General features: G+C 40.6%; 2 protein-coding genes across 4 annotated transcripts in view; one reads left to right on the forward strand and one right to left on the reverse strand.

The window, feature by feature from the left end:
* NFX1 (nuclear transcription factor, X-box binding 1) overlaps positions 1–7,936 on the forward strand; it is a 92,275-nt gene extending 84,339 nt beyond the window's left edge. Inside the window, exons 22-24 of the mRNA XM_075921512.2 lie at positions 1,193–1,338; positions 2,386–2,487; positions 4,423–7,936. Coding sequence (XP_075777627.2) covers positions 1,193–1,338; positions 2,386–2,487; positions 4,423–4,498 — 324 coding nt within the window. The 3' untranslated portion in view covers positions 4,499–7,936. The remainder of the gene's footprint in view (positions 1–1,192; positions 1,339–2,385; positions 2,488–4,422) is intronic.
* A 5,308-nt stretch (positions 7,937–13,244) lies between these two features.
* MAJIN (membrane anchored junction protein) overlaps positions 13,245–22,572 on the reverse strand; it is a 34,219-nt gene continuing 24,891 nt past the window's right edge. The window contains exons 8-11 of one of the 3 annotated variants that reach the window (XM_075921514.2): positions 20,544–20,598; positions 19,002–19,164; positions 18,680–18,824; positions 13,245–13,502 (exon numbers count right to left, since the gene is read on the reverse strand). In XM_075921514.2, the coding sequence (XP_075777629.2) occupies positions 13,457–13,502; positions 18,680–18,824; positions 19,002–19,164; positions 20,544–20,598 (409 nt within the window). In that variant the 3' untranslated portion in view covers positions 13,245–13,456. Of the gene's footprint in view, positions 13,503–15,822; positions 17,477–18,679; positions 18,825–19,001; positions 19,165–20,543; positions 20,599–22,572 lie in introns of those variants that run through there. The other 2 variants (XM_075921513.2, XM_089776448.1) reach the window with 2 other exon arrangements.

The raw sequence follows: 22,572 nt of genomic DNA on the forward strand, positions 1-22,572 counted from the left end.
GCCATAAAGTCACTTCTGCATACATTATCTGCTACTGTCAGCTGAATTTGTCTGTGGGAGACTCTGAATTGGCATAGTAGTACTTCAAAGGCTCCCTGACAGGTGATCTCATCTCTGAGTTCTGCTAGTTGCTACATCTACTGAGCATCTTATGTTTCTGGATAGGATGGGAGAAGACAATACTATGACAAATAAGATCATGGTTGAGAAGTCTTACCTTTTCTATTAATTAAATATCAGAGGCAAAGTCCAAAGTACACAGATATTAGAACAAACCTATTAATATTTACAGCATAATTGTTTAAATGTCTCTTCTGCAGATTTGATTCTCCTTCGCTATGGAATTTCTCTTCCACATCTTAGCTAGAAATGGACATTTGTAGATTTAATAATTTGATTTGAATACTTCCTAGATTATTAGGAATTTGCATTTGTGCAATACTGTGTTAAATTAGTTAATTACATTAAATTTGCCTAGATTTGCACAAGTGTTCTGACTGTATCCTAAGATTTATCATAATACATTGCCTGTCTATTGAAAAAAGAGTATCTCTGCTAGTACTTAATGATTTAGATAAGAATTTTTGCATCATTTGTGAAGCCATTACTTTTTAGCACACTGTTTTTCAATGTGTAATCGGTATGTTAATTAGGCACTTAAATTTGTAAATTACAGATACTATAATGCATTTCAAAATATGTCTGTTTTACTGGGTAATTTTTGGTTTACCTTTATACTAAAGCTAATTGATTTGACTCTTTCCTGTTGACACAGTACTGTTTTATCAAATGCCAGGATTGTTATACTTTGTGAAAGAGATATAATCTACAGGATATGGCAAATCCTTTTAGATACAACATATAAATAAATTGAAAAAGCAGAATAAAAACATTGCATGTTATAATACCAAGTTTACAGTTATCTTCCAATTTGTTGTTCTAGTCCTGCTGGGACAAAATATGATGCAGAGATTTGTCAGACTATACCTGGTCTCATGCATTTTCTGTATCAAGTACTTTAGCTATGGAAATCAGTGGGGGGAGTGTGTATGTATTTGTAATGTGAATTAAATGGAATTTATTATGCACATGGTTTTCATTAACAGAATCTCATTCTCACTGTACGTGCAAACTGACCTTTGTCTATGAAAACAATCATAAGCATACAATTTTATTTTTCTCTTAAATTCAGGGCAAACATTCAAAAAAGAGTCACTGTTATCCACCCATGAACAGAGATCATCGCAGAATCATCCATGAGTTAGCTCAAATTTATGGCATTGAGAGTGTGAGCTATGACAATGAACCAAAGCGCAATGTTGTTATCACTGCAGTAAAGTATGTCATACTTATCTTTTTTTTATTTTATTTTGAAAAGTAATTAACATCATTTGGTAGATACAAATACTGTGTGTTCTGTATTTTGTTCTGAATTTATCTTACCGTTTGCAAATAACGTTCTTTATACTTTGTTAGTTCTATAGTAATAGCTTTTAAATGTCTGATGTGGAGGGGATGCATAATCTCACATGCTTGTATTTCCATCGGTTTGGAGGTATTTCTTCTGATTTCACCTCAGTCTCCCATAAGTATGACAAGACTGCTCCTTTGACTCCCAGCTGTGATTTGCTGTGGTTCTTACCTTTGGTCAAAAAAGGTTGCTATCCAGTAACGCATGGGCCTGAACTCCTGCTGATTGCTTCTCCTCCTGCCAGCTTCCCCACAGTCTGTTTTAATTCTTCAAGAGAAGGGAATGGGGCATTAGCTAGATGCAAGGGGTAATGGGAGGAACTTTTAATGGGGGTATAAAGAATGGAATATGATGGACAACCCTCCACCCCACCATGCTTCATAAAATTAACTTATGGACACAAATATGCATAACTCAAAGATGCTTTGGAGAAAATACTTCATGTAACCTACAAATGTTAATGTCTCAGTCTGCTGGATCTGTAGATCTTATTTTGGTGCATGTATCACTCCTGTATCTAGAATTAGGATTATGAAGTATGAATGGTTTATTGTTTCACATATGCAAATGAAAGCCTTCAGAGGTGTTTCCCTCTGTGTCTCTGTAATCACCTGTAAACAGCCCCTATTTACTCTCTCGATTGTTCAGTTTAAATGATGTATAAGTTTTGACTCAAAGTAGTGCAGCATTCTGATTTAATGTTTTTCTTCTTTGCCTAAAACAATGTGTCAGAAGTTCTTCTAACACCTCGGTGTTAGATTTGCTGAGACACAACACGTTGATCTTGAAGTCATTTACACCATAGTTAAAACTTATTTTTTGTCTTAATCTTTATTTTAATATACTGTATGATTTGTCTATTTAAACATGTGGACACAAACACCACAAAATTTGTTACCATTCTCATCCTCTAGAGGGAAATCCGTTTGTCCAAGTAATACACTGACTTCTGTTCTAGAGAGGGAAATGCAGACAAGGCCTCCACCACCTATTCCACACTACAGACAAGCAGATAAGTATGACCTATTTAGTTATTTAATTTTTTAAATTTAATGTTTAACAAAATGACGGTATGGACCAGAGCCCTCACAACTTTGTCCAGGCATCTCACTCTTGCTATACCATCCTCAAGCTGTTTTAATCTTGGGTATCTCTTAAACAGATTGTTAAATGTGACACATTATGATGAAATGTATTATAATTCAAGACATTCATTAGGGGCTACCTGTGCCACTTTGGTTTTTAATCAAGAGCAGTAGTGAATGAGCTTTTGTGATGTTTACACTATGTGACGCATCATTTATTATTTTGGTACAATAAACAATTATTGAAGTATCTTGTGTACATTGATGAATTCTGAACATAAAAGATCCTCTTAGCTATGTACCTATTTGTAACTGACAATATTGTAGAGACTTGAATATTTAACATGAAAAGGAGTTATTCAGCATCAACATTTTACTGTATACCTTTCTCATAATGAGAACAAAAGGTCACTCACTTATTAAATTTATTCCCATTTTATTTGAGTGTCAGCAAAAATAAATACTGCTCTTAAGCTAAATAGTCAATTGTTATTGGCGCAAGAGGTAGACAGTGTAGCTAGGCTTTTAAAATGCTCGACAATTTTATAACCATTCTAACTATTCTTTGAAAGCTAAGATAAATTAGTACATGGCATAGTGTGGTTGTCTGGGGGAAGAGGGGCCATTAGCTATGGGACTTCACATTCCTTGGGTACTGACAGCTGCTGAGGCAAGATACCAGATTCGTTGGCTATCTGGTCTTATCTAACATACCAACACCTCTGTTTATAAGACATGGTGATCTTGAGTGTGCATAGGCTTGTAACATTGTGTACTTCTTCATAACAAGAAGTTTTATTTGTTAGTTTTGTGTGTCAATGTTTTGTTGAATCTGGATTTAAGATGATCATGCCCTTAATGATACTGAGAAACAACAAACTTCTGATGCCAGCAATGTCTTCTGTTCTAAATGTTAGAGTATGTAGCAGAATATGGGCCTAACTCTGGTTGGTGCCTTCAGGAACTATCAGAATAAAATGAATAATAGTAATAGGTTGCTCATTCTTTGAGAAGACTCAATTCACCAGAGTGTAAAATAACAGAACCAAGATTAAAATCCAGTTTAAAACATCTTCAGATATGCCTAAAACAAGGATTTTAAATCAATTGCTTAGAAATGTATATAAAAGTAGCTCGACTTTCAGTGGTGCTTAGACTTGCATCTCCCATTTACTTCACTGGAATTAGCAACTTCTGAAAAATCAGACCACTTATATTTAGGAATTTAAATTTATGTGGCTAGGTTTGAAATTCTTCACCTCTTGATTAAAATTAATTGTAAATACAACATTATTTAATATTGAAATTGTAATCAGAAGCGAAATTTTTGGAAGCCTTCATGTAAATGTCTTCAGATATATTCAAGGGCGTTGACCTTCAACAATCCCTCATTTCAGAGTCCTTTTGATTTTTGCATAGATTTTTGAAATGGACAATATTCAGTACATTGGCTCTTCCGTAACAAAGTTTTCACTTCCAAAATAAACTTCCTAAAAATCATTGTGTTGTAGATAAATTGCTTGTGGTATTCTACCTTAATATGGAGTGGCTGAAATGTTAATATTAATATTTATGAAAAGCATAGTTAATAAAAAAAATAGTTGTTTTTTTTTCATTTCAGTGGGCACTGAAATGTACATTAGAGTGAATATGTAAGATTTTATTTCTGGAAAACTTTGCAACAGCTTTCTAGTGTCTGGTGTTTGTTGATGTTGTGGTCCTGTGGCATAATGTACCATGAGATGTTATGGTGTGTTTACATCACTTTGATAGCTTGGGGGGAAATCAGTGTGTTATTTTTTCTTTTGTAATTCTTTCATTTACCTGAAAATTGCTTTCTGTAATATTTTATGGTTTTAATTTCAGGAGTAATGGAAACAGCGGCTTGCAGAAAACATTAAAAATGGAGCCAGTAATTGACTACTTTGATGTCCAAGACTGAAATGATTAATCTGACATTATTATTTAGAAAAACAGAAGTAAAGATGCAGATCAAGCTTCAAGATGCTTCACATTTAATTAGATGATTAATGATTCAATATATTCAAAGTGTAAAACAGTTTAAAAAAAAAGCACTGGTGAGTTAGTGCATGAGAGAGTAGCATAGTCAAGAAATTATCAAAAATGTAACCTCTGAACATTGCAAGATAAGCTATTAAAGGCCAAATTCTGACTTCAGATGGATGTGCAGAACTCTTACTGAATGCACTGAGGACTGAATGTGGTCATCAAAAGTCAGCTTATGGCTTATTTATTATCAGTAAAAGTGATATTTTACATTTGTCGGCAAATTTTCAGCTGCTGTGCATATTTTTACGTAAGTTGCAGGTGCTGGTGTATTTTTCTCTGTGGGCTTGTATGTGTTTCTTTTTTGCTGGGAATCAGAGTATCTTTAATGATGTAAAACTGAATCCATTAATTTTTAGCTCAAAGAAGTGGAAATAAAATTGATTCTATTGAGGTAGTGATATTAGTGGCAACCTTTCCAAAGATTTATAGTGCTGGATCCAGATGTACTAAAATGAACAACTGAATCACAAATTGATACAATGTAATCCTAACAGAGAGATATTCAAAGAATTTTCATGTGATTTTTTTTAATCATTCCATTTCTACTGCAAACACCTAATTTGGGTCTGAGTTATTCCCACATGGAACAAAACTAACAGTTTAGCTCAACTTTCATATTCTAGTGCTTAGGCACTCCGCCACCTGCTATCGAGGAGTACATCTCATGTTGACTTGTATTTCAGGAATTTGGTACCTTCCAGTTCTTATTCTTGAGGTACAGGTAAGAAAATGCTGTTTGTGGGTTATTAAACAAAAGAATAGTTTAGTTTTCTTTGGGTTTTACTTTGTCTATTCAAACCAATTGCAACCATTAATTGAAAAATACAAAAAAATTAAAAACTCTTTGACAGAGCCCCACAAATGGCTCTATTCCACAGAGATAAATTATATGTCTAGAATTGTTAAACTGATAGCTTCAATGGCTTCAATTTTTAATCTTTTCCTCTGTGCAAGCTTAGAGCACTAGTTATGTAGTACTTATGTTGGAATAAGAGTTGTGTTTTCAGCAATTCATCTTCTTAAGAACGTCTGTGTTAAGGCTCTCTCAATGAAAATTGCTCTTTCATAATCACGTTACACTTTAAATATATTGAACAATTCAGAAGCCAACAGAGTCTCCAAGATTTGAAATTGTTTCACATTAATGGTTTTCCTCATGTGAAAGGAGAGTTGAGGACCTTTCCTGGGGAAGTATGATAGTAGATCGGGTCTTTAGCTGATGTAAATTGTCATCGCTCCATTAACTTCAGCTGAGCTACAATTTGTTCAGTTGAGGACTTGGTCACTTACTCTAATAATCTTTCTTCCTCACGCTATTCTGCTTTATCGCACCCCTCTTGAGTGTACTAAAAGTTACAGCCCTAAAAGTTATTCGGCTCTTTGTACCCAGGCTCTTTGTACCCTGTGTGCAGCTCTTTGTACCCAGGGGCAGCTTCTTTCTGCATGTCCCAGAGAGCTGGTGGAACTTTTCAGAGGCTCATTCTGGGGTGGATATAGACTGTGGCAGGCTGACTTGAGATAACTGTAATGGTCTACATTGTGAGGATATTTGGTTTCTATGGCTTTCTGTTGCATGGGTGTAAAACTTATTTCATTTAGGAAGTGACAATGCAATGTATGTGTTACTAATTAAATGTTTGAGATACATTTTTTCCACTTAAAAGAACACTGTCAAGGAATGATAATTTTTGAGAGTCTTTATATAATGAATTTCACATAATGAAATTTTTCTTTCATTTAGTGAACAGAAATGAACTTTTTTAATGAATGAAAAATGAGCTAGCTGTTAAGATTTGGCATGATAGTACAAAATTCTTCAGGAAGTTGAGCCCTAGTCTTGCAAGATGTTTAATATTTTCAATTTCTGTTGACTTCAGTGAACTGGTTCAGCACCTTTCTAGAAGTGTGATTTGGCAGATATTTACACAACTAAGTAGGCTGAACATGAGTCCCATTTAATTCGTGTCACTGCATGACTGAATGAAGATTTGTAGGATGGGCCCGTAGTTTATGATTCTGCATTAATTTGCTTTCACCCAAGATTTCACTTAAAATAGCTAAAACATCACCTCCATACTTGTTTGACATTTGTATAAGGCTTTTGAAGCAGAATGTATAGCTCATGTACTTTAATCAGTATTTTTAATAAATTGTGATTTTGAAGCTTACATGTGAGGCTAATGAGAAGCGGTCTAGAAGATGTTCAAGTTCTGAATAGCTCTTCTAATTCCAATTTTTAAGCTTAAACTGAGAATTTTCAGTTTGCAATATAATAAATATTGTGAATTCATATATATTGGTTAATCACAATGCCTATAAAATGTTTAACAAATCTTTTCCTCATTTGTGAAAATTCTTGTATCTCCAAACCTATTTTAATACCAAGGAGATCAAAGCCTACACAACAGCTTTTAAAAATCACTGGCACAGAAATATTTATTCAAATATTTTTATTGTAATAGTTCAGTTAAAAAGATAATTTATGCACTTCCTTGGCGAAACAATACCTAACAAGTTTTTTTCTAAAATACAATTTTACAGCATTTATAAAAGAGTTCAACTAGGTTTATTGTGGTGTTTTGCTTTCTCTTATGGTTTGTTTTTGATGCAACATCTATAATTTGTATAGAGAATTGTACTAGCAGCTATAGTTTTGGAATCCGTAACAACTAGTACATCATTTTACTCATAAGTATGCACCTAATGTAAATGCTTTTTTAATATACTGTTTTGTGTTACTACTTATTCTGAGTCAGCTTAGTTATCTGGGAGAGATCGATTGAAGTCAGTATTCCACCTTGAATGTGTCAGTTATGTTATACAGGGCTCAGAACAATACTGTATTTTGTACATTGTTCTGTACTGAGAACATTACAATAATTACAATTCATTACAATAAACAAATTGCCTTAGAGACAGGGCAAATTGATACAAATACCTATAACTTTACCAAGTGCTTTTAAACTATTGTATATATAAATGCAGGCAGAATTTTGGCATTGGGACTGTGTAACTGTTCAGTGATTTTAATGTGTTAAGAAGTGCTCTGATTATTCAGTGCTTAATGTACATTAATCTGTGAATAATCTAAAATCCTAACTGTGCAAGTTAGCTATGGAGACCACTGTTTTGTGGCAGTTTTACAGTATGTGCCTCATAATGAAGTAAGCAAAAGAACATTGCCTAAAACACTGTTTTCATAAGTTATTTGGTGACAGCTATGTGTATATTTCACTTGATTTCTTTCAAGTTTAATGTTGTAACAGGTGACTTACTGTATAAAGCTGTAATAAAATTAAGTTCAAATTGCTATGCTTTGTAGTCGTTTGTAAACTTTTAGGTCAGTGTACATCTGTTGGAAGGTTCTTAAAATGCTATAGGAAAGCAAATATTTAAATAAACATGGGGGGATCCTTCCCCTCAAATTCTAAAATATCGGGTACAATTTCCTTCTTGCACTTCATCATTTTCAAACAAATGTGTGTGTGCGTGTGCGTGGAACTATTTGCAATTTATGTGGAATTCTAGAATAATTCAACTCAAGATTTTATCATGAGTCTCAGGACATATCTGTAAATCATTTTAACAGTTTGTGCTGGTCTTCTAGTTGGTGGTATTTTATAGATTTTCTTTGGGGGAAAGCATTCCCTGTTCCCTGCTCAGATACCAGACTATGCCAAAAACTTTGAGCTTCAAATTTGTCACTTCCTGCCACCTGATAATCCAGGAATTGCTCTCATAAGCATGAGACTCCTAAACCCTAGGATCATCTGGCATTAACGAAGACTGACCATAGTTAACTTCAGTTGTCCACGGCACCATCTTCCTCTGCATCTACATCATCTCCTCCTTTGGACAAGTAGAAACCCTCTTGCACTGGAAAGATAAGATTCTGTTGCTCCTCACAGGACATTTTTGCTCTCCCAGATTCAGAATTGCATTCTCCATCAGGCCCCTCAATATCCAAAGAGATAATACCACCACCAAGGGAGCAGATTGTCACCCGTCTCATTTTGAGAATACAACTCTCTTCCAGGGGCACTTAAAATACTTCAACTGGATCTGAAAACGGCCTTCACTGCATCTGGAGATTCCATACTACCCAATGAGCCCTCCCCCCACCCTCAGCCTGCATATTCTCCACTGCACAAGAGATCTGAACTGTTGTTACTAATCTCTGTTTCCTCTAACTCAGTCAACTGCTCATCTTACAGGGAAAACTGCTGTAGGGTGCTCCTGATGTCTGGAGCTGCTCTCCCCCTGCCACACACAGGAAAATGTAGGGTCCTCCTGTGGTGGTGTAGAGCTGCAGGGGTCCCCTGCCACCTGGCAGCAGTTGGGAGCGGTAGAGTATCCCCACTGTCCGTGGCCTGTTCAGAGCTCCAGACTCTTAAGGATCTCACTGCACAGCCCCAACACACACACATCTCCCTCACTGCCCAGCATGCCCTCCCCTAAACCCATTTCCCAGTGCCTCCCGACAAACTCCCTCAGAGACCCAATCACCCACATCCTGGACATACTTGTGCTCCAGCCCCTACTGGGAGGTGACTGTCCACTGGGAGGAGTGAGCCTGCAGTGTGGCTGAGGCCAGTAATGGATAGCTCTGGCCCCATGGGAGTGGCACCATCAACCAGGATGGAGCAGGAGTTGGGCCTTCCCAGTCTGCTGTCCCTCAGGATCCATTTGCCTGGAACAGCCCCCTGCATTGGAATGCTGAGCTCTTCTCCAACCACAGGGGGCTGCTTTGTTTTCCATGCTGGCAGGGGTGCTCTAATAGGGCTGTGTGGGGCTTTCTCTCCCTCAATCAGCCCAGATTCAGGGGTGGCAAACTTTGAATTTTTAGGTGCCCATAGAATAACATGCCTAAGAAAAATAGCCCTGAAGCCAGGCCACCCCTTACTTTAAGAGAATGTTAGGGAAGTGGACTGGACTAAAGAACTCAAGGATCTGAATGTAGATGAGACTTGGAATTACTTTTAAGTCAAAGTTGCAGAAACTTTTTCAAGTCTGCATCACCTTCAAGAGGAAAAAAAATTAATAAGGAATGGTCGCAGGGCAAGCTGGATCAGCAAGCATCTCAAAAGGTTAAGAAAAAGCACAGCCTACAAAGGATGGATCAGTAAGGAAAGCTATCTCTTGGAGGTCAGAAAGTCTAAGGGAAAGGTGAGTATTACCAAGTCATGTAGAGTTGGACCTTGCAAAGGAGATTAAAACCAATGATATTAGGTTCTATAGCCATATAAATAAAAAGAAAACAAGGAAAGGAGGAGTGGGACAGCTAAGTACTGATGATGGAGTGGAGATTATAGCCGAATACCTAAACAAATGCTTTGCCTTAGTTCTAAATCAGAGGAATTAGGGGTTCTAGGATAGCAGTAAGGAGGCTAATGGAACTGAGGCTACAGAAGTAGAAATGGCCACATTTGAAGTTGTAGTAAGTCAAACAGTTTACTGTGGCTAAATCAGGAGGCCAAAGGGATCTCTCTCCAAGAATATTAAAGGAACTGGCACATGAGATTGCTAAACCAACAACAAGGATTTTTAGTTACCCACTCTCTTGAGTTCCTGGATTAAGTTTCTAGTGCCTGCAACATGAAGAACTTAAAAAATAGCCTCGTAGCACCTTAAAATATGAAGGTCTGACTAGATCGGGGTCAACAACGGATGGCTCACAAGCCAAATATGACTTGCTACTTGAGCTCAGTGCCTCCTTGCCCCCCTGTAATGGGGAGCCTGCGCTGGTGATCTAGCCTCACATCTCTTGCAAGATTGGAACCAGCACCAGCTTCCTGCAGGAAGGGGAGGCGGAGTGGAGAAAGCCCTGAGCCTTGCTGTGTGATTGGGGAAGAAGCCGAAGTCACAAACAGTTCAGCACGCGCTCCTCTTCCCCCTCCCCAACCTGGAGGAACAAATCAGTGACCAATGTGCTGCCTGGAGACATTTCCCCCTGCTCCATTGGCTGGAATCCGGTCTGAGACAAGAAGCCTGAATGCTGTGTCCCTGCTGCTCCACACACTGCTCCGCCCCTGCCTTGTGCTGCCTGTATGTGCTGTGCACTCGCACCCGCCAGAGCCCCATAGGGCTGCTGGACCCTGTCATCAGCCAGAGCACCTTCCTGGTGCCAGCAGGGCTGGACCCTGACCAGCCTGGAGAGCAACAAGGAGCATGACTGAGCAGGCCGGTTCCCATCCATGTCTGGACCCACAGGCCAGACTCCCTGAGCTCCTGGCAAAGTGTGGCCTCCATTCCACACTCGGCCCTTGGACCGCCAACTTATTGTGTAACTTGTGTGGAACAGCAGCTGGCTACTGTGTGGGAGCGACTTGCATTTGTTACAGTGAATAAACCCTGTTGGAGACCCTGGAAAATAAAAAGTGCTGCCAAGACCCTGCACTCCTGCCTCTCCCTGGGGTGATACTCCGCAGCCACCTCCTGCTCTCAGCCTGACACCTACCTCCAGTCTACTCCTGCCCCCTCACCCTGAGCAGCCACCAGCCTGCTCCTGCACCCTCCCACTGGCCAGACACCTTCCTTCCAGCCTGCTCCTGCACCCCACCTCCCACCCAGATCCCGCACCCCCATCCCTATCCCACTTACTGATAGCTCTGTCCTGCACACTGGACCCCTCATTTTTGGCCCCACCCCAGAGCCTAGGGGGCCCCACAAAATCCACTAACCCTGGAACTGCAGAAAAGTTAATCTGGCCTGAGATCTTGAACCTCAGTTCTCCCTGACTCTCCTCACACCGTGGGGCTGAAGTGCCAGGGTAGTGAAGTGTCCCAGTTGGGGGCCACATCACAGACAGCTTGGGGTTTTGTTTTTTCTTCTCACTTGTGTGGTCTCTGATTTGACAGTATTGAAACCTTTTGCATTGGACATACAGTATTTTACTTTATTTAAAAATGAAGCCTGGCCAAGAAGCCCCCAGTTGAGTCCCAGCCCCTATCTGGCTGCAGCATCAACACTCCTGCACACACACACCCCACACCCCAGTCCTGAGCCCCTCATATCCTCAAACTCCTGCACCCCACATCCCCAGTCCCCTTCTGTCAAACTTGCACTCCCCATGCACCTCCAACCCAGACTCCTGCACCCCCATATCCCCAGCCCCCTGCCATAAGAGTGACAGAAGACAGGCTGAGTACATGCATGAAGCTGGATTAGAGCAGTTATAATGTAAACTTCAAAGATGTGCAGAAAAGATGCAGCAGAAGTCCCATTAAATAAAGTCTGTAAGTACGTTTCATTTAGAATCATAGAAACCCTAGAACTTGGAAGAGTCCTCAAGAGCTCATTGAGTCTAGTCCCCTGCCCTCACAGCAGGACCCAAGCACCATCTAGACCATCCCTGATAGATGTCTATTTAACCTCCTCTTGAATATCTGCAGAGATGGAGATTCCACAACCTCCCTAGGCAATGTATTCCAGGGTTTAACCATCCTGACAGTTAGGAAGTTTTTCCTAATGTTCAACCTAAGCATCCCTTGCTGCAATTTAAGCCCATTGCTGCTTGTCCTGTTATCAGAGCCCAGGGAGAACAATTTTTCTCCCTCTTCCATGTAACACCCATTTAGATATTTGAAAACTGTTATGTCCCCTCTGTCTTCTCTTTTCTAAACTTAACAAGCCCATTTATTTTAGTCTTCCTTCATAGGACATGTTATTAGACCTTTAATCATTTTTGTTGCTCTTGTCTGGACCTTTTTTAATTTCTCCATCTTTCTTAAAAGGTGGTGCTCAGAACTGAACACAATACTCCAAGTGAGGCTTAACAACGCAGAACAGAATGGAAGAATTACTTCTCGTGTCTTCAGGGGGTAGCTGAGTTAGTCTGTACAGGATAAACTTAAACAACAAATGGTCTGGTAGCATCTCGTGTCTTGTTCACAACTCTTGCTAATTTATCCAAGAATCATGTTTGTTTTTTTAATGCTATTATTAATCTTTATGCCAGTTATAAAAAATATTACATATATTTTCAGTCATGCAAATAAACATTCTTATACTGGCTCTTTATTGACCACTTGTTCTGAATTTTGATATAGTTTGGCTCTTCAGTTTGAAAGGGTTGCTGACCTCTACACTAGATGATCATGGTGGTTCCTTTTGGCCTTTGAGAATATCTCATATCTCAATAGTAAGAGTGCTTGTCATAGGGTCAGATTTGAAAAGATGCCTCACCTGCTCATGCACTTTAAATTCCTACTAGGCATCGATAACATCTAAGTAACTTTTAAAATTGGGTTTTTAGTAACTAAAAGGAGTTACACACTTTTGAAATGTGTTCCTACTGTGGCCCTCTTGCAGAGCTCAGGCCCCATATAAGTTCACTTAATGCTTCCTGCTTCAAGCCCAAAAACTTCTGATGGAGACATAAATGTGCCCAGTTCTCTACTGCCACATAAATGCTATGACATCAGAATAGTAGTGTTTTATGCCTACCATGCAGACATGTAAGTAATTATACAAGATGCAATGCAGGGGAGGGAGGGAAATCCCATTTAAAATGTGTTGTCTCTCTATTCTATGATTCTATCAAGTATAGAATAGGAATTTATCTAATATTACAAATTTTTTTTAGGATTGCATAATTTGAAGAAATTTTTAAAAAATTCAAGTTCCATGTTTGTCATTTTTAAAAAAATTAGTCATTTATTCATATATTTTAAAGCAAAAATAATTAACATTGTACACAATATTAATATTTAAGATTTTATAGTCAAACAGCTTAAGTAATTTAATTTACTAACTGGGACACAAACAATTTTAAAAGCTGGAGTCAGGAAAACTTCTGTAGCTGTAGCTACCTTTCCAGAAGTTCAAGAAGTCAGATGTTTCCACCCAAAACACGTTGTAGTGGAGGAAAGAGTGTGCTAGAGGAGAAAAGAGACATTGTACTTTAAATACTTGTCTGCAAAGTGTCAGATCACCAACAACCTCTCTCTCAGAAGCAGACCAATCTCATTATGCTTTGTGTTATGAGTTCAGAAATTGCCAGACTGCACGTAGCCCAGACTATCCTCTTTCCAACAGTGGCCAAGCCCAGATGCTTCCAAGAAAGGTGCACAGAACCCGCACAGTAGGCTGATGGGGCATAATCAATCCCGTCAAGATCTCATTCTAACTCCTATTAATCAGAGACAGACTTAATTTATGATGTATAAAGTTTTTTATCCTTTCCAAAATAAGTTTACATATTTTACAGTAATTGTTTTTTCTAGATGTGTTGTCCACATACATTACTCATTAGGCTTGTGCATGACCAAGAATGTAACCTAATGAGTTTTCTTTAAAAAGAATGTACCATAGCTTTGCCAAAAGGCGCACCAGATCACTATGCTCCAATTAGAGTAGTTTTATAGTTATCGGTTGGATCCCAAGTAGTGCTCTCCATATCTCTGAGGTCACATCTTCACTTGCTGCACTGGCGATCAATCTTCTGGTTTTCAATTTAGTGAGGGTACGTCTAGACTACAGGCTTCTGTCGACAGAAGTTTTGTTGACAGATACTGTCGACAAAACTTCTGTCGACAAAGAGCGTCTACACCACATTGAGTTCTGTCGAAGCAAGCTGTCGACATGGTAGTGTAGACGCAAAGGACAGTTTACATGCAATAACACCTTCTGTCGACAGAAACTCTATGCCTCGTAAAATGAGGTTTACCAGCGTCGACCAAACTGCTGAGTTCTGTCGACGTTATGTCGACAGAACTCAGCGGTAGTGTGGACGCAGGTATAGTTTTGTCGACAAAAGTCCGCTTTTGTCGACAAAACCCTGTAGTCTAGACACACCCTGAGTCTAGTTAACACTCACTAAATCAAAAACTGATTTATCTCCGGTTGGTGCTGGTACTCTCCTCGCAGTTGTGAGAAGTAAGGGAAGTCGACAGGAGCATTTTCTCCCATTGGCTGCCCTCTGTGAAAACAGCGCCAAGCTCAGTATTTTACATAGCTAGAGTTGCATATCTTAACCCAGGGCTACTCAATACATGGCACGTGGGCCATCTGTGGCCTGTTTGTTTGGGGCCCGTTGTGCAGTTTGGATTTGTGCAGGGTTCAACATGCTGCCCACGGGTGGGATTCTTTGAACATGGCCTCCACTAGGAATGCACTCCACAATGGCAAAGTGTCACCCAGGTGGGGTGAACACTGAAAGACACAAGCAGATGGGCTGGCTGGAATAGATGGGTACAGGTGTTGGCATTTTTAAGTGCTGGGGCATTGTGGGAATTGCTTCGTATTCATGCTGGTCAGTGTGAAAGAAGCAATTTGCATATATATTTGCATGTATGTGCAACCGCACTTAAGTTGTGACCCTTGGCATGTTCTGTGAGTATCATTGTGGCGCCTAGGGCTTCCAAAGTTGAGTAGACCTGCCTTAACCCAAACTTCCATGTCTAGTGTAGACCTAGTCTGAAATGGGTACACTCTGAGAAGGATGCAGTGGGGAGCTGTCTAGTACCAGTGGAGTAAGTCCTAATGTGGATTATGAAATCTAAGTTTGTTAGCTCTTAATGGATGCTAATGAAATTAGATACCCATTTCAACAGCCTGAGTTGAAACAGCCTGACTGTCTAACATGTCTGCAAATGCTAAAAAGAGTCTCTGAGAAACCCTAAACAATCTAGTCCTGTGTAGATAGAAAAAAATGGTTCACGTCCATTCCAATAAGATGTGTGCACAGTAGCCATAAGATTTTTCTCCCAGCAGCTAGCTGTAGTGGTGGCCTGATATGGCACTAACACTGGGCTCGCCAGCCCCTCCCATCTTCATTTCTTTCTTGCTAGCTACTCCAAGGCTACGTCTACACTGGCCCCTTCTTCAGAAGAGGCATGCTAATTTCGAACTTTGGAATAGGGAAATCCGCGGGGGATTTAAATATCCCCCGCGGGATTTAAATAAACATGGCCGCCACTTTTTTCCCGGCTTGGGAAGTAAGTAGGAATAAGAGATCCTCCGGAAAACGGCTTTATTCCGGAGGATCGCGCCAGTCTGGACGCTCTTTTCCGGCTTTTCCCCAAGCCGGAAAAAAAGCAGCGGCCATGTTTATTTAAATCCCACAGGGGATATTTAAATCCCCCACGGATTTCCCTATTCCAAAGTTCGAAATTAGCATGCCTCTTCTGAAGAAGGGGCCAGTGTAGACGTAGCCCAACAGAAAAGGAGAGTGGGTATTGGATTGGACATGAACAACACATCTTGAAGAACAACAATGGTGCGTAGCTGTTTTTTCTCAAGTACCTGTTCATGTGCATTCCAAACAGCTGACTCAGAAGCCAAAATATAGGAGGTGGGGTCAGAGTTCTAAACTTGATGGACCACTGCCTGCCCAACAGCTGCGTCATCTCTAGACTTCTGTGTAACTGCATAGTATACAGCAAAGGTAAGTATCAAGGACCAGGTCATAGCCCTGTAGATCTCCAGGGTGGGGATCTGGCCGAGGAACACTATGGAGGAAACCTGGTGGTGGTGGTGGGAGAAGATATATCCAAGAGGCCATAGCATTCTCAGATACAAAATATTATCCATGAAGAGATGTGTTGAGATGAAACAGGCTGGCCCTTCATTCTGTCCTCCATGAATAACTGAGGTGATTTCCTGAATGGTCTTGTTCTATCAATGTAGAAGGCAAAAGACGCAGGTCATGAGAATGGAGATTCTGTTCTCAAGCACTGGAGTGGGGTTTGGGGTCAAACTCTGGCACAAAGATGTCTTGGCCCATATGGAAACTGGAAACCACCTTTGGCAGGAAGGACAGATGTGGGCAGAGCTGCACCTTGTCTTTATAGATGGCTGTATAAAAAGGGGGCTCCAACGTGAGAGCCCTCAGCTCAGGTGCCCTACTAGCAGAGGTTATTGTAACTAGAAAAATACCTTATAAGTAAGGTAGAGCAGAGAGCAAGTGGCCCCTGATTCAAATGGGGTCCCCATAAGCTTGAATAGAACTATATTAAGATCCCAGGAACAGGTTAGCAGACCTGGGAGTACAGTCTATCCAGGCTCTTTAGAAATCTACTATCAAGTTGGTGAACATAGAACAACCTTGTGCCCCTGGTAGAATGCTGATATGGCTGCTAAGTGGACCTTTATATAAGGCATTGACAGTCCTTGCTGCTTAAAGCGATAAAGACAATCCAAGATGAAAGGCACATAAGCCAGCATTGGAGAATTACCATACTGTGCTGACCATATGGAGAATCTCTTTCACTTGACAAAGTATGTAGCCTTGCTACCAAGGAAAACTTGTCGGACATGGTCTGTGCAAGACAGTTCTACTGGGTTCAGCCATGCAGCTTCCATGCTGAAAGGTGTAGTGACTCCAGGTCTGGATGGTGAAGACAACCATAGTGCTGAATCAGAAATTTGGACAGAGAGGTAAGAGTTATCGGGTCCCATACTGACATGTTCAGAAGGGATGTATACCAGTGTTGATAAGCCCAAATTGTTGTGATAACTATGACATGAACTCATTCCCTCCTGATCTTGAGGAGGACTTTGAATGAGCAGTATGGGAAGGTGCATAGTAGATGGTCTGCCCATGAGAGGAGGAACATATCCATGGTTGATCCTGTGCTGTGGTTCTGGAAGGAGCAGAACTGCTGACACTTCCTGTTATGTCTCATGAAGAATAGGTCAATTTGGAGAAAAGTCCCAGTGCTGGAAGATTTGAATTCACAACATCTGAGCTAAAAGACCATTCATGACCGTGAAATAATCTGCTGAGGTGGTCTGCCATCTTGTTTGTACTCCTGGAAGGTATGTGGCTTGTAGAAGAATCAAATGTTCTATACAGAAGTCCCAGAGCAGAGAAGGGCTTCTCAGTACAGGGGAGAAGAGCATGCCATTCCTGTTTGTTAATAAAGAACATTGCAGTTGTGTTGTCATCATCACTGACATGCTGTGTCCCAACAGGCACAACTGGAAAGCCTGACAAGCTGAGCAAATTGCCCATAGCTCCCTGACATTAGCTCTCTGACACTGATGTGGAGCATTAGATCAGCTGGAGACTAAAGACTCTGAATTTTGAGGTTCCCCAGCTGGATGCCCCATCCCAAGTTTGAGGTGTACATGACCAGTGACATCAAACATTGTGGTGTTGTAAAGGGAACCTCTGAGCAGACCTCCTACAGGTTCAACTTCCAAGTCAGGGAATCGAAAAGTGGGTGAGTCATTATCATGTCTAAAGTAACCCTTATTGGGCCTGGCATGTTGCATCACGTATGTTGCCGGAGCCTTTTTTAATACAGCCGTTGCCGGCCATGACGTCAGGACGCCACGTCACGCCAGCGTCCTGGCATCTGCCAGTGTCCCGCCCTCTGGCTCATACCCCGCCTTCTCACACCGGAGCTGCACACAGGCAGCCTGGCGCTGAGAATCGCCACACTTCCCCCTTCCTGGCGACGCTCTGCTCCTCCACCGGCTGGCAAATCAGACAGGGCTGCGCCGCCCGTAGTGCGGGCTTCGGCCAGCCCATCACAACAGCCCACCAGGCCAGTCTGCTCCTGCACTCGCTAACTGGTAAAATCTCCCCACGGGCAAGTGTATTTGTCGAGCCCTGTGGATAATTGTGTAGTCAATACCCCTGTTGACTGGGGCTACCACCAGCCTGCACTGCTGCCTCTATCAGAGGGAGCAGTGCAGGGCAGCAGGCAGCCCGTCCACGAGGAAAGCTGGTTTTTAAACCTGCTTTCCTTACGGACTGGCTCCCACCTGCCACCCCGCGCTGCTGCAGTGTGAGGTTGCAGGGGGCTGCTTGGAAGTGGGGCCAGAGCATACTTGCTGCTAGTCCTGCCCCCAGGGACTATAGAATAGATGAGTAACAGATAAGAATTCATGCAGTTACTGAAGTATTCTGTTACTTGATAGCTAACATCCCTGTTCATTAAGCATGTGGATTGAGAGAAATTGGGGGGAAAAACAACTATTTAAACAATAAGCAAGTCCCAACCTCAACCATAGTTCATTCAGCTATAATGAACTCATTAATGGTCATTTGCTCCTGCTCCCAGCCATGGATAAATGTGTATCTGTCTTAAAGCTACTACAGTACCTTTTCAGCAGCTCTAGAAAACCTCCTCTTTTTGACTCTACGTTTTCTTGTGGTCTAGTGGGGATGATTTGTGGTTGCAGTTGCATTTTACCTTCTTTCTGAGTGGTTTCTGTGCCTTGTTCAATGTTATATACCACAGGTTCCCCTACAACCAATAAGAGCAAGAAGAGACCGTTGGACTAAGGGAGCAGAGCAGTTACTTTAGACCAAAATTGTTTTTAAAGGAAAAGCTGAACCAATGTAATAAACATAGCTTTCAAATAATCAATGTGACCAATTCCAGCACAATAAATAATAAACATTCTGATAATTTCATACTTACATAAACTCATATGACTATAGTCCTTCCTAAGGGCTGCAGGATTATTGTATTTCTGCTGAATCTCTTCTGACTGATTTGGAGAGGGATGAGTAAAAGGGGTCTCTTCTTCGCTGAGCCAATACCCTGTAGTATCTCTCTCTGTGCAAAGAGCCGTCCTGGGCTGCTAGAAATAAGGCACATATCTTTAACTGTGAAAATAATTAACTAATGGAATAATTTACCAAGGAGCATGGTGGATTCTCTTCCACTAACTAAATCAGGATATACTCTTGGAATTGTGTGGGGGAAGTTCTATGGTCTGTGTTAGATTGGAGGTCAGACTACATGATCACAATTTCTGCCTTAAAATATATGAATCTCTGCTTGCTTTTAAAAAAAAAAAGAGAGAGACAGAGCTGATGCTACAGAAAACAAATAATAAACAAAATTTAAAAAGTCTGAAATCCTCCCCAACAAGGAGAGACTGAGTTCTACCTAACGCAAAGACTTCTGCATTATTTACATCTCTATATAGCTGCACCATCATAAATGGAACCAGATACTTCAAGTTCCAGTTCAGGTCTTAAAAGTTCAGGTCTTTGCTCCTCTGGCCACTTTCTCCTTCCTTACCCCAGTCGGAACACAGCAGCCATGGGCTCCAATTCGAGTTCCAGCTGGAAGCCCAGGTGGCCAGTGTGACTGGAAAAAAGTCCAGAATTACCTGTGGTCACTCACTCTTCCCTTTTTGAAAACTGAAAGATATTTTCTAATAGGTGACAATGAGGCTGTGACTCCTCTTTAGCGCCTCCCTCAGCACAGGACTAGGCAAAAGGACTCAACTCTGTACAACTATGCAACCCTTTCCTCACCTGAGAGTCAAGAGGCCATTTTACAGCTCTAACTTTGAGCCCGTCTATTCACTTAGTTTGCAGCAGGTTGAAACATATATTGACTCTGTACTTAGCCTTAGTGGATAGCAGAAGTATCCACACAGAGACCTTGTTTGTGGCAGGCTATGTCTACACTGGCAGGATTCTTGTGCAAGAACCCGCAGAGCGTCCACACTGCCTGCCTGCTCATGCGCAAGAAGATTTACAGTACGGCGTCGGAAGAGAGGGCTTGTTGCACAAGAGCTATGCTCTTTTCTAACAAGTGTAAGCTCTATTGTGCGAGAGCTCTTGTGCAATAGGGCAGTGTGGATGCGCAGCAGGGGCTTCTTGCGCAAGAAAGCCCTATGGCTAAAATGGCCATTAGAGCTTTCTTGAGCAAGAGAGCGTCCCCACGGCCATGGATGCTCTTGCGCAAAAGCACATGGCAGTGTGGACGTGTTCTTGCGCAAGATATTTTTGCGAAAGAACCTGCCAGTGTAGACATAGCCTAAAAGTTCTATACTGCATTTTGATCTCGCCTCTTTTGAGTAAAACTGCAGTTATTTTTTTTAATTGTGCGATTACACAATTTTTTAATTGCTTGATAGCCCTAATATGTGCTTTCATACATGGAATTCTGAAAATCTGGCTGTAAAAAAAGGTATTTATGCATCATGTATTTTCTGTGGCTTACCGTTCTGAAGTCATCGTTTGACTTGCTTCCAGTGTGAATATTTTCAGTTTCAGTTCTAAAAACAAGCCAAATATATAGTGAGTGAAGTCTATGACAGTCACTATAAGCAATTATATAAATAGCAACTACTTTAACCAAGTGACATCCTGACACCCCAATATTTACCATGGTCAAGAAATTAGGACATGTTTTGTACAAAGTATGTCTTGTGAGGTATAATTCGAAAAGCCTTGAGTTGCTAAACATTAATATCTCATTGGATTATATGTTAGTGTTGCATGTGAAATTATGAAATGTGGCCATGTATGTGTTACTGAAATATGCTGCAAGGTTCTAAACAAGCACAAGAAGCCTTTTTGGTACAACAGCACAAAGCACACAATGTTAATGGCTTATTGAAGAAATACACACACGCACAAGGATTACCCCAGAAACTATGTAGAATAGAAACTTCTCAGAGACAGCACTACACAATGGGAACTGTTTGACCCAGAGAACAGCAAAATTGCTTTCCAGCAAGAGCGAAGTAGGTATAAAAGGAGAACATTGATATCATGGAGGGACCTCACTCTCCCTACAACAGTACACTTGAGGAACAAAGCCTGAACCATGGGAAGTGATGGTTCCTGTCTAGAAGGATTTTTTGTCTGTGTAAGAAAACCTGGAAAAGCCAACACAATTTGTGCCTTAAGAATCTGTCAGCCTGTTTATCTCTCAGGATGAATCTGCTAATTTGTATTTTACCTATCTAGCATGTTAAGCTCAGTTTATTTACCCTGGTAATCTGCATTGTTCTGTTTGTTCTCTCTTCTAACAACTTCAAATTTACTTTCATAGTTGATAGTATTATTTCTTGTTTATAACATAACTCCGTTTGTGCAATTCATATCTTTGGAGGGGAGGAAGGTTGAGGAAGAAGCTGTGCATATCTTTCTCCACAATGAGAGGGAGGGTGAATTTTTATGAGCTTCTGCTGTGCATTTCTTTCTATACAGCAAATGAGAACATAATTTGGGGTTTGTTCCCCAGAAGGGTGTACGTAAGTGCTGGGTGAGTTCTCTCACACAGAGCTGACTTCAGTATGTGTTTGCCTGTGTGTGTATGCTGCAAGAGACCAGAGAGTATAATTCAGCAAAGCCAGGAGAGGGAATACAGGTTGATGAAGCAGGAGAGGGGCCCAGTGAAACCCTAAAAGGTGGCATCCCAGATAGGAGGATCTGACTTATCACAGTTTCATTCAATTTTTATATTACATATGGCTTGCAAAATATATACCATAGCTAGGGTTTAACCCCTAGGTTTGCTTTTGATTTGAAGTTTTGGGTTTTCATCAAAAAAACAGAAATCTTGAAAACCAGTTGGGGAGGGTAGGGTTGTTTTTTTTGTTGTTTTTTTTGTTTTTGTTTTTTACAAAAACCTTAACATTTTTTCTTTATAAAAAAAAAAAGTAAGAAAAACCAAATTTGTGCTTTTACTGAAACTCTTCATGGGAACAAAAATCATTTCTCAAACAGCTCTACAATCAAAGGTCAGAAGGAATCATTATATTTCATCTAGTTGGTCCTTCTGTATATCATAGTATAATGGTGGGCACTCACCCTTGAAGCAACCTTGTCATCCTGGTGCTGAATCAGTTATGTCTGTGCTTCTGTTTCAAAAGCATTACAGGACATTATAGCTGTGTCTAGACTACAACCCTCTTTCGATAGAGGGATGTAAATTAGACACATCGAAACTGCAAATGAAGCGGGGATTGAAATATCCCGTGCTTCATTTGCATAATTGCGTAATGGCGCTCTTTCGAAAAAGCGCCATTTTGAAAGTAAAACCGCGGTCTACACACAGTTCTTTCGAAAACGGCAGGCTTTTTTGAAAGATCCTGTAAACCTGGATCTTTCAAAAAAGCCTGCCGTTTTTGAAAGAACCATGTCTAGATTGTGGTTTACTTTCGAAATGGTGCTTTTTCACCATTCGCCAAATTGCTTCATTTGCAATTTTGACGTGTCTAATTTACATCCCTCTGTCAAGA

Source organism: Pelodiscus sinensis, chromosome 2, assembly GCF_052426305.1.
Source record: "Pelodiscus sinensis isolate ZL-2025 chromosome 2, ASM5242630v1, whole genome shotgun sequence".
Lineage (NCBI taxonomy): Eukaryota > Metazoa > Chordata > Testudines > Trionychidae > Pelodiscus > Pelodiscus sinensis.